Source organism: Balaenoptera musculus, chromosome 14 (genome assembly GCF_009873245.2).
Source record: "Balaenoptera musculus isolate JJ_BM4_2016_0621 chromosome 14, mBalMus1.pri.v3, whole genome shotgun sequence".
Lineage (NCBI taxonomy): Eukaryota > Metazoa > Chordata > Mammalia > Artiodactyla > Balaenopteridae > Balaenoptera > Balaenoptera musculus.
This window is the reverse complement of record NC_045798.1, coordinates 89,503,986-89,516,198: the sequence shown is the minus strand read 5'-3', so window position 1 is coordinate 89,516,198 and position 12,213 is coordinate 89,503,986. Positions and strand designations below refer to the sequence as shown.

At 42.6% G+C, this 12,213-nt stretch overlaps 1 protein-coding gene across 7 annotated transcripts in view; it reads right to left on the bottom strand.

Moving 5' to 3' along the window:
• ATP9B (ATPase phospholipid transporting 9B (putative)) overlaps window positions 1–12,213 on the bottom strand; it is a 227,399-nt gene that overhangs the window by 206,550 nt on the left and 8,636 nt on the right. For 6 of the 7 annotated variants that reach the window (XM_036874381.1, XM_036874378.1, XM_036874376.1 and 3 more), the window contains exon 2: window positions 4,875–5,048. In XM_036874381.1, the coding sequence (XP_036730276.1) occupies window positions 4,875–5,048 (174 nt within the window). Of the gene's footprint in view, window positions 1–4,874; window positions 5,049–12,213 lie in introns of those variants that run through there. The other variant, XM_036874382.1, reaches the window with a different exon arrangement.

Genomic DNA, 12,213 nt, shown 5'->3' with positions numbered 1-12,213 from the left:
TATTGGACGTCACGGATCTAGAATATTCTCAGCATCCCAGGGGAGCTCTGGAGCAGGGCTGGTATACACAAAGCACTCTGCAGGCAAGCACGACAGCTAGGACAGCAGTCCTCGTGTGTGCACACTTCCTTCAGCATTTCAAATACAGCAAAAATCCTCCAGGAATGTATTCAGATATGAATTTTTCTCCTGAAACACATAATTATCTAAACTAATGGTTTAATGTGCAAAAGTCAGACAAGTCTTAAGATGAAACGGAGGCTAGCCAAAGCTCAGTGTTTGAAAAAATATAAATAAAACTTAGGAAATGTGGATTTTCCAGAGTTTAGGCTGGTATCAACATATTCTACAGGCAAAAAGCTCTGTAAGTGCAAAACCACTGTCTTCATCACATGACACTGTAAACATTCACTAGAATAAAAACCTCAACATCTACACCGTCAGCAGCACATGAAACTAATCCCATTAACTTTCAAAGCCCCATACTCTAGAAACTAAATACAATACCAGGGGCTAAAAACACATATTCAACAGCTCATTTTTTCTCTATAACCCTGTATAGAAAAAACTAAGATTCCTAGACTTCCAAAATGTAATTAAATTATTCATAACACTTTGCTACTACTATTACCAAATTAAAATCTTAGCATTATTTCTTCATGCAAAGACAGAATCAAGCAGTGGTTAGGGAGCCGCTGTTAAACCACCCGCTATTCCACAATATTAAATGAATACACAGTCTCGAAGTTTTAAAAGCCTGGGGCTCCGCCAGCATTGCCACCGGATTATGCAGACAGAAAATATGACCAGAAAGAGAAGACAAACCCCCCACATAAAGAAAATACTTGTAACCAAAAAAGTACGTGTAAGTAAGCCTTATGGAGCTGTAGAGCTAAGGGAGAAAGTAAAACTATGGGCAATTTTTGAAGGCAAAGTAATAAGAGTAAAACATATTGGTAAATACTGGTAAGTGAGAAGGAGATGCAGAGGAGTCCCTGGAAGAAAGAAATACGGAGCTTTACCCAGGAACATTTCTATGCGCACTGCACATTTCCTCAGTTACTCAGTATTCAGAAGACACTTTCCCATTTATATGTAAATCGCCTTACACTGTCAAGTCAAATTGAAACTAAATCCAATAGTGTACAAACTACACTTTTTTCTTAAAACATTTTAGTATTAGTAAGTTTTCGCAAATGCCTCTACAATCAAAGTAGTACTCCAATACTAAATAAAGCACATCTTTATATACCAAGATCCTGTCTTGTAAAATTTTAAGGGGCCATAATTAAATAACTTCCAAAATTTAGAAAGCCTCCTTCCCAAATAAATAAATGAATAAATAATTCTATCCAACAGGTACCTTTGGTTACCAAGCCAAAAGAGACACAGCACTCATGTCCTCTTAAGAGATCAGCATTTTCCCATGTTTCTACACTCCAAACGTGTTGCAGATTAACTGAAAGTGCAGAGGCCATTTAGAACCGGGAACAATCTTAGCATCTGATACCCTCCCTTCATATGGAAATGCCATTCAGGGGTTCCACTTTCATGGGGACAAAGTGAGTTTTGATAGCGAGTGAAATGTAAACCTCGTGAGAAAGGCACTACTGTCCCCCCAGAACTACATGCCGGTGTGCATCACGGTAACCCACGTGGAGGACACTCCAAGGTTTAGAAGACAGATTACAGGAAAAGTTTTTTCAGAGTCAAATTTCTCAGAGTTGGAATTTTTGCCAAATAATAAAAATGAGAAGGCAGGTCTTAAGCCATGAAGAAATTAAAGCCTACTCAATCCCAGAAGAAGAATTTAAAAATAAACCTTACTACTCACAGAATCTACAAATAAAAATACAATGAAATACCTGCAACTCATTAATATCATTTGCTATCTATCTTTACAATATTCATAACGTTTTCTTCTGCAATTAAACTAAGTAATTTTATATATCTTCTACTCTTTGATCCATCGCCTAATAACCTTAATAACACTGACTTTTATAATGCCTGGTATTTAGAAAATAGAAAGGTTAGCAAATATTCAAAACTGGAAATCTATAAGGAATAAAGAAAATAAGACCCATCTAAGTTGCTAACTGTACAGTCTGTTCTGTAAGGTGCAGTTTTAATTTCCATAACAACTTCCTGGTGTAGCGGATGCACACTGAACACGAAGTGTGGCCACGTCTCAGGTCACTCTCGTCCACGTGGAAAGAGACACTTGTGAGCGAAGCCACCACGACGGTTCGGTCAGCTCTGCCCACATGATCACCATTTACTAAGATAAAGACTTTACATACGTGTCGAGTATATATTACTGAGCTGTTTTAATATCCCCAAAACATGTTAGTTTTTGCCACTAACACCTAGATTTTCAAATATATTCTTAATATCTTCCTTAAGAAAAGGAATATTACAAATGAAATCCAAAATTTGGCTATGTTCCATTTGGTAAAAACAAAATCCTGTAAAAGACCGAAAATAATTAATTCAACAATGCACTTGGCCTTCAACAATGCCCACAATTCTTGGCAACTGTTTGACTGGTATGGATAAGTACCACTTCCAAAACACGGCCTGCCCTCCTGAAGTCCACACCATGAGCACGAGACTACGACCTTAACGTTTTATGGCCATCAGTACCCACTCCCACGTCCCCAGTTTTTAGCAACTCTCTGTTATCCAGGGATCCTCCATGCACAGTAGGTAAGATTCTCAGCCTCCTCAATCCCACTGATCTCCACGTCAGGTTCCCTTTAGGAGGGTGAGACCAGGCACTTATCTACTTGAAGAGCGCAAGTCAGGACCGACCGCATTTGGACCACACCTCCTCCTCCTAGCGCTTTTCCCAGTCCATGGAGCCAAGAGCCAGGAAAGGCTCTGGCGAGTCAAGTCAGGCTCTGGCTCAGCTTCTGGCTTGGCCCTTGGCTCTCAGGAGAGGGCCTCTTCTAGTTCTTGGCCGTAAACAGCAGTGAGAATGCTCATCTCAAACAGCACCGCTGGGTCTGACCCCACTGCTCCTCCCACCCCACACTAATGGAGAACACACCACACGCCCATCAGACTGCAACTGTGGCACCGCCCAAAGCTCCTCTGCCGCAGCCGTCGCTTCAACTCACGACACTGGCCACCGTTCCCACCGTAACTGCCCAACCCCTCGCTTCCACAGCTGGTTCCGTAATGGCTCAGGCTTCTCCCTGATGGGCAAACAGTAATAAAATTATGCTGGGCTCAACAGATGCGCGATTACTGATGGTCTCTACCAAGGCGTGACCAATTCTGTCATTTTTTAGTCCTCATGTGTATCCCAGACACCTCCTCACTTCAATGAACTAATGTTCCCAACTGAGGTCAAGATAAAAGCCATCCTCTCCAACACTATTTCACACGTCCTCCCCTATTTTTTCTGCTGCCTAAAAAAAGGATTATTAGTCTTCCTTTCCAACACTGTCCTTTTCCCCAGGGGGTCCCTTTCCTTCTTCCTTCATGGGCCTCTACCGCACTGCTGCCATTTTAGGAATGTCATCCTTCCGGGTGGTTTCCACTACCATGACAGTAACAACAACTCTCAAACCTACATCTCCACATCCTGCTCCTGGATCTGACAGAACTGTCTGTCTTAGACCAATCCAGTACATGACAGATTTACATAAGGTATCAGCTCATACCAGTCAGAATGGCCACCATTAAAAAGTCTACAAAGGATAAATGTTGGAGTGGGTGTGGAGAAAAAGGAACCCTCCTACACCGTTGGTGAGAATGTAAATTGGTACAACCAATTTACAACTCCAACTATGGAGAACGGTATGGAGGTTCCTGAAAAAACTAAAAGTAGAGTTACCATGTGATCCAGCAATCCCACTCCTGGGCATATATCTGGAGAAAACCATAAATCAAAAAGGTACATGCACCCCAATGTTCACTGCAGCATTATTTACAATAACCCAGACATGGAAGCAACCTAAATGCCCATCGACAGAGGAATGGATAAAGAAGATGTGGTACAGATATACAATGGAATATTACTCAGCCATAAAAAAGAACAAAATAACGCCATATGCAGCAACATGGATGTACCTAGAGATTTTCATATTAAGTGAAGTGAGTCAGTCAGAGAAAAGATAAATATCATGTGATATTGCTTATACGTGGAAAGTAAAAAATGATACAAATGAACTTATTTACAAAACAGAAACAGAGGAGTAAAAGATTTCCCAGCTTAAAAAAAAAAAACAAAAAAAACCAGAAACAGACTCACAGACATAGAAAACAAACTTACGGTTACCAATGGGGATAGCAGGGAGGGTGGCGGGGGTGTAGATTAGGAGTCTGGGATTAACATATACACAGTACTATATACAAAATAGATAAACAACAAGGACCAACTGCATAGCACAGGGAACTATATTCAATATCTTGTAATAAACTATAATAGAAAAGAATCTGAAAAAATATATATACACGTATAACTGAAAAAATAAAGGGACTTGAGCATCCACTGATTTGGGTCTCAGAACCAGTCCTCCACAGATACCAAGGGACGCCTCTATAATCACAGATGGAAAAGAAAGGAACACAGTTTATAAATGTCAATACAGTGACCAGAATTAATTCTACCACGCAGTAATTACAAAATCACTAATTTCCTCCATCTTTTAAACATTAAAACATCTCACAAAAAAGTGAATTTGGCTTTCTGTCCCTTTTGGATTAGCACTGTTTGGTTTTGACTAAGGTTATTAATACTCTCCATGATGTCATTTAGAGAGCGGCTTCTTTAGTTTGCTATAGAAACAAATGTGTTTAGAAGCTAAGCTTATAAATAACTGTGTAACCTTGGTGTGAAGGAGGTTAGGCAGCAATGGATAACAAACCTGGTACAGAGGAACTTCCATCCTCCACAGACAAACCACTCTAGGCCTCTCTTTCTTCGCATGATCCTAGCTCGCGGTAATTTGTGGTAATCACTTTCGTCATTCTCAAAGCCTTCTTCAGACATCATTAGTGGCATTTCATCCAAATGGGCAGACTCATCTTCCAGCTGGTACCTGGATAAAGGAAAGAACAGAGCACTGAGGCAGGCCAAGCAGTCTTCTGTGCACAATACGGGTCTCGCTTAGGGCAAGAGCTGGCCCAATTCTACTAATCACACTTTTCTTTTTCCCGCATACTAAGCTGTCTTCAGGGGAAGCAGACCATTACAAATAACACTGCACAGTAATGCTACTTTCCTTTGCAAAAAACTTAACCAAGGTAAGCAGGAAAGGAAAGGCTGTCCACGAAAGCTGCCGTTACCATGCCGTGAGCGGAACCCTCCAAGCAGCCTTCCACGTGTAGTTGTTCTATCTACGTAAAAGACCATTCTTTTGATGTTTCTGTATGCTTGCAATATCTTATAATGAACAACTGGGGAAACTATATTCAAAGGACAGAAATTTTAAGACTGGAATAGATGTCCACTCTCCATTACTTCTTCCATCTACAGCTTCTCCATCTTTTCTCCTGCCACTGCCTCTAAGACCTGTGGTCACCTGGACACTTGCCATTTTCTCCATCATTACTATCTTCTTTCTCTAGATCTCCCGTCACTCTCGAAAGCCGACATTCTGGAAAAGAAGCCTACAGAAGGATGGACAATGATGAGTGCTACTCCAGATAATCAGGAACATCTAACAGCACGAGCACAATTTCCATTCTGCTCTGAACTTCAGTAAAATGCATCTCCTACAGTATATGACAAGCTTTATGTCTGCAGTTAGCTATCTTTTCAGCCATCCTTCAGGGACCTGTGTGCGTGTGCACGTGTGTGCAGCCTGTGCATGGGTGGGCGGGTGCCTGTATGTGCTGGTGCACATGTGAGTGTGTGGCAACGGTGCCATGTAGCACTCGCCTACTAGGATTCTGCGAAAAGGTCAGCAGGCAAGATTCCCAAAGCCTCTATCTTCATGAGACTTTATTCTTAAAATAAGTGCCTAGCTGTCAAGAATCCAAGCCCAAATGGAATTCAATGATGGAAAAAAGTCCTTGGACGTGAAGGCCAATGCCAACCTCCCACCTAAGTTTCTGTACCGTCTTCTCAACATTTGGTAACTAAAAAAGAGTCCAGCGAGTGGACTTACCAGGTTACTCAGTTATCCCTACAGGGAAGACATTTATAACTCCCCATTAAAAAATATTTCAGCGAGTATATCTGTGCACAGCACTTCTCCCATATTTTAGATGAATTCTTTCAGAGAGTCCCAAGACTAGAATTGTTATGTAAAGTCATAAGCTCTAAAATACTTGATACATATTGCCAAACTGCAAATTTAAACTCCCACCAATATGAGAGCTATGAGAAATACCAAAAACACTAGAAGCAATTTACCTTAGCCTTATCAGACTCGGGCTGAATACATTTACTTATTTAAGGGGAAGAAGATCACCTTTGGTGTCACACGGGGTCCTACGCTACCAATGAACTATGGCCGAGGCTGCTCCCTCTTGCACGGAAAATTCAATCTAGCTGGACGCATTTCGGAAGGTAAGAGGGGCAGCAGGGGCGGCCCGCGCAGACCTAAGATCAGGGCCTCTCGCGAGCCTGGAAAGGCAGAAGGAACTTGGCAGTGGAGGCCCTCGCAAATCACAGGAAAGACAACCCTTTCAGGTGAGAGGCAAACATGAGATGCACTCTGCGCTCTGGCTGCCCTGGAGAACTGGTCGAGGCAGAGCTGGAGCCAATCCGGAGGCTGCTGCAAGAGCCCAGGACAGAGACAGACAGTGCTTGAACAAAGGAGCTGGAGAAAAAAGGAGAGGAGTGGGTAGATTCGGGGCGTTTAAGAGCTAGAGCAGACAGACAGGTGACGCTTGACTATGTATGAACTCAGAGGACACGAGAGCCTAAGGACGACCGGCCTGTACGGGAAGAAGCACGGCAGTACCGCTCAGTAGGACAGAAAACACTAACAGGGGCAGGCTTCGGAGAGCAGAGGGAGAACCCTGAGTTTGTTTTTACTCATTTTCAGTCTGAGGCCTCTGCAACACGACACAGGCAGCGGCAGTAAATGGAGCGGGCCCGCCAAGGACGGGCAGGAGCTGGGAGGCCAGCAGTGGGAGGGAATCTATTCTTTGACCCCACCAGCTCCTCTTCCCTTAGGAACCTGGCCCACTCCGCCCACCACCCGGGAAGGACCGCTGTGTAGCTGCCTGGGACCTCAAACCCTCCTGTGGTTGGTCGGGGACAGGCAGCCAACCAAGCTAAGCCACGGCTGTCCAGGAAAATTCCGCGGCTGGAGCTGAGAAAAAGGCGGCCGTCTCCCTAGATAACTAAAGCTACTGTCTCCTGTGATAAGAGCTGTTGGAGGTCTATGCCACTATGTAGAGTAAGAAACCCAGAAAACCAGTCTTCTGAAAGAGAAAAATGAATCAGACAGATATGTGTAAAATGAAAAAAATGTTTCATGTTTCTTGTTTCATGTTTCAAGATTAAAATGTTTCATGTTTAATCTTTCATGGAAGATTAAATACATAACCTACTTTCAATATCCAAAAAATTGCTTTTTTTTCAAAGCGTAAATCTACAAGAACAGAAAACAAAAGAGGAGATAACAAAATGTAAGAAGCTGGGGAAAGCAGATGGATGGATGGTAAACAACTAAGCAGAACCACGAAAATGGAGTCTGAAGCCAGCAGTGAAGAAACCAGAGAACCAAGGGATTGGAACCTCGGGATCGGGACCCTAGCAGGGCTGAAGACCGGCAGCAGCAGGTGCCTCTGGGAGGGGGCTGAAGGGACGCTGGAATAAGAACCGACTGAAAGCGCTGAGAGAAACATGTGGATCCTTCCCTGCAGCCCCCCTCCCACCCAGCTAGGCAACCAGCCCTCCGCTCCTCTGGGGAAGGGAGGCTGGGCTGAAAACAGAAGACTGAGTGAGGGGGTCACCGACCCGTCCCCCCCACTACCCTGCGGATTAACAAGTCAGTGTGGAAGGGATGATGATGGTGACGAAAAGGAGAAGAAACCGGCACTGAACAGCTACTGACAGCTCAGACTCGCAGGCATCAGTCTAGGCACTTCACATGTATTCATTTAATTCCCAGTTTTAGACAATTAACACAGAAAACCATACTATAAGAAAGAACAAAAACTCAAATGTCCATAGACAAACGTGGACCATACACACACTGGGATACCATTCAGCCATGAAAAGGAAGAAAACTGATACAAGCTACAACGAGAACCTTCAGGACATAATGCTCAGTGAAAGAAGCCGGACACGAGAAGACAAACACTGCATGACTCCACTTACATGAGGTCCCCAGAGCAGTCAACTCCAGAGACAGAAGGTAGACAGAGGTGAGCGGGCAGTGGGGGAGGGTGGAGGTCAGTGTCGAAGGGGCACAGAGTTTCAGTTTAGGAAGATGGAAGTTCTGTGGGTAGATGGCGGTGGCGGTCACACAGCAATGGTAACGTACTTAATGCCATTTACTGTGCATTGAAAAATGGTTAAGATGGTATCTCTTATGTTACGTATACTTTGCCACAATTTTTTAAAAAAGAACAAACTTCCGTAATTATTGTTGATGACACCCTGCTCCCCGGCAGCCACGTAACCGCTGGAAGACGGATATTCCCTCACCACTACCCACACCCTCAGCGCGCCGAGCTAATTCCTACAACACGGTTTTACCTGCACTTACCACGAGGCCCTTTCTCCTCATCCTCCTGCTGGCTGCCACAGCCAGCGTGCTGCATCCTTACACACAGGGCAAGTTGGCTCAAGAGATCGATCGTTTGGGGAACAGGCTTGTCAATTAGACAACAAACCAGAATGAAAAAGAACTCCTGCAGGCGTCTCAGACGAAGGAGCCCCGGACAATGGATGGCTAAAGTTTACTGAGTCCTTACTACAGCCAGGCACTCTGGAGGTCTGTATTCTGCATCATCAAAGAAGAAAACTTTAAAGCAAATGAGAAAATGGGGAAAAATACGCAGCACATGACAGAAAAAACGATTCTTTATAAGCAGTTCTCACAAATCAATAAGAATCAATAAAAAAGCAAACACTTTGAATGACACATGAACAAAGACAATTCACAAAGGAAGAAATACAGCTATACTTAGAAAATTACACTCCACCACATTAGGACCTTACAACAAACACTTGAGCGTCTACTACGTGCTAGCGCTGTCCCTGCGGGTACAGAAGCAAAGAGGCACACGAAGCCCCTGCTCATACACAGCTTAGGTACTAACAGGACAAAAACAAGACGTAAACTATTTTCAAAGGGGAAAGTGCTAGGAAGACAATAAAGGGGGTGATGAGACCAGAAGTGACAGGAGGGGGTCTTCCTCAGATCGTCCAGGAGCCTGAGTCTCAAGAAGCGACACCTGGATGAAAAGCAGCCAAGCACACCAAGGTCTAGGAAGACCTAGAGGGGCTGCAGAGCCTGGAGGGCTGCAGGAGGGGAGACAGCCAGTGTGGCTGGAGGGAGCGAGCCGGGCGGAGCCGCGGCAAATGCAGCTGCAGATGCAGCGGGGCAAGCCCCACAGACTGGGAAGCCGAAAGGAAGAGTGTAACGCGAATTCAAAGTGGAAGAGGAAGGCAGTGGAAGGCTTTAAGCCTGGGAAGAATTTCTGTTTTCAAAAAGGACGTTTAAAACATGCAAATTAAAACAACTGAAAAAATACTTCTTAACATCTGGCATGGCCAACAGTCTTGGACAACCAGGGACTCTTAATTGCTGGTAAGAATGTGAACAACTTTTTGGAGACTACTTTGTGAAGATGCATTGAAAGCCTTTTTTTTTTTTTTTTTTTTGGTAACGCAATTAAACTTTAACGCACAGGTTCTATTATCTCATAAAATTAAAAATATATACAAGATATATCTACAAAGATAATGATCACCGTGCTGTGCCGATCACCCCAAAAGCCTGGAAAAACCTTAATATCAACGATTAGAGCTGCTTTTAATACATGATGGAATACCATATCATCACTAAAAACAAGAAGGCAGAAGACCTCTGGCTGAAAGCATATGTCAGGAGAAGTAGCAGTCACTATTATCACCTCTCTTTTGAACACCTTACTCCACTAATCAAAGGGATACTCATTTTAATCTCTCCATATAATCTTCTACAAACAACTCCAATTACTACTGATACCATCACCGAACATCCCTACAGCAAGCGACCTATCATTTGAGATGGTTGAGGCAAAAAATTACATGATCTAAGACAGAACTAATACTTTTCCTCTCAAAAATTCCTTTTTTCTTACTTCTGTGTAAGATTACTTCTTTTAAAACAGTCAACTAGAAAATGAATATTTATACAAAATGTAATTAAAATTCAAAACACCACTTAAATATATTATAATATAGTATACAAAATGAGATTTTTAGTCTTTTTCATTAAGTTCTTTTAGCCATTGTGCTGTTTTTTAGCAAAAGTCACAATCTTATCAAGTCTAATGCTAGAAAAGCAGTACAATGAGTCTGAAAGATAATGAATATAAGCAACATCATGTTTAGTAACCTCAACTTCAGAAATGGAGCCTTTGAGCTGGCAAGCAATTTATTCCACTTCCAAAGCAATTTTCCTATTGTATTGAAAATTTTACCTCAGTATTTAAAAACAATAAGATGATGAATAATGGATTTTTCAGAGACAGGATAAGCAGAGAATCTTAAGTGTCTTTGTTGCCTGGTGTCATACACACTTAATTGGTTTGTCACTCAAGAAAGATCAACGCTTCCAGCAATTAAGTATAATTCTGGAAACATATTTTTAAAATGAGTAAAAACAATGTGAACAAAGACGACAGAACGGATGATACTGAACCCAAGAGTACCACCACGGTAAGAACTGAAGACAGCTATCTCAGCTGCTGCCAAAGGTTTAAAAAAATTAGGAACTTTCAACAAAACATTCAAGTACTGGAAGATGAATAATTTACATGTATCTAAGTAAAAGTAGGTCAATAACTACGTTAAACTCACATTTTTACCTTAAGTATCCAACAGCCTTATTGTTTCCACTTTGATGAGAAACATTTCTGAGAGTCAACTGATATTAAAGGGAGAAAAACATTTAAAATATGCCTAATGCTTAAACCTTCTTTAAGAAAAATAAACACCCCCTCTCTGCCTACATGTTAATAACGCAGAAAAACAAAGCGACAAAATGCTACAGAGAAATGTGTACATTTTCTTCATCAAATACAGCTTCCAAGGTCAACTGTGTCACTGATGAGTCATTAATGAGCAGCAAAACCGTATGAACTTCTGAAAAACTGGAACTCCTTCCTTCCTACAGCAGCAGAGGAGATGAACAAGGGAATCGTTTAAAAAAAAAAAAATTTAAAGGAACAGCGCCAGAGCAGCGTGCCTTGACATCAGCAGCAAAAACAAGCAACAGGGACAACGGTCAGGCAGTCCCTCAAGCTGAGGCGCCCCGGCCACACTGTGTATGCAGTAACCTTGGAGTTACTGACTCCTCTTACACAATGTTCTGCAAGAGATGAGAATACCAACTTCTCGAATAAGAAATTACACCAACACTATACATAAATGGAGACAAACTTCTGAATCAGAGTTAATTGTACGATATCTAATATATGTAAATGTCAATCTAGAAATTTACAGATGAGCAGGCCAGTTAGCTCAGGACACACACTCCAGTTGCCCAGAATGTGCTGTCCCAATCGCCAACTCTATCTTCATGCTGACACTGTCAGTTTAGAAAATTAAGTGAGACATTTCCATGCTGGCAAGTGTGAAGAATGTCGTAAACGTACGCGAACTAGAGCCCTTGTAAAGGAAATTAATTCTATAAATTTTAAGACTATGTCTCTGATTCCAAGGAATCCTGGGCCTGGGTACTTGGATAAATGCTATCTTACTAATCATTCTGTACTTTAAAAAAGCTTTCAGGGCTTCCCTGGTGGCGCAGTGGTTGAGAATCTGCCTGCCAATGCAGGGGACACGGGTTCAAGCCCTGGTCTGGGAAGATCCCACATGCCGCGGAGCAACTGGGCCCGTGAGCCACAGCTACTGAGCCTGCACGTCTGGAGCCTGTGCTCTGCAACAAGAGAGGCCGCGATAGTGAGAGGCCCGTGCACCGCGATGAAGAGTGGCCCCTGCTCGCCGCAACTAGAGAAAGCCCTCGCACAGAAACGAAGACCCAGCACAGCCAAAAATAAATAAATAAATAAATTTTTTTAAAAAAGCTT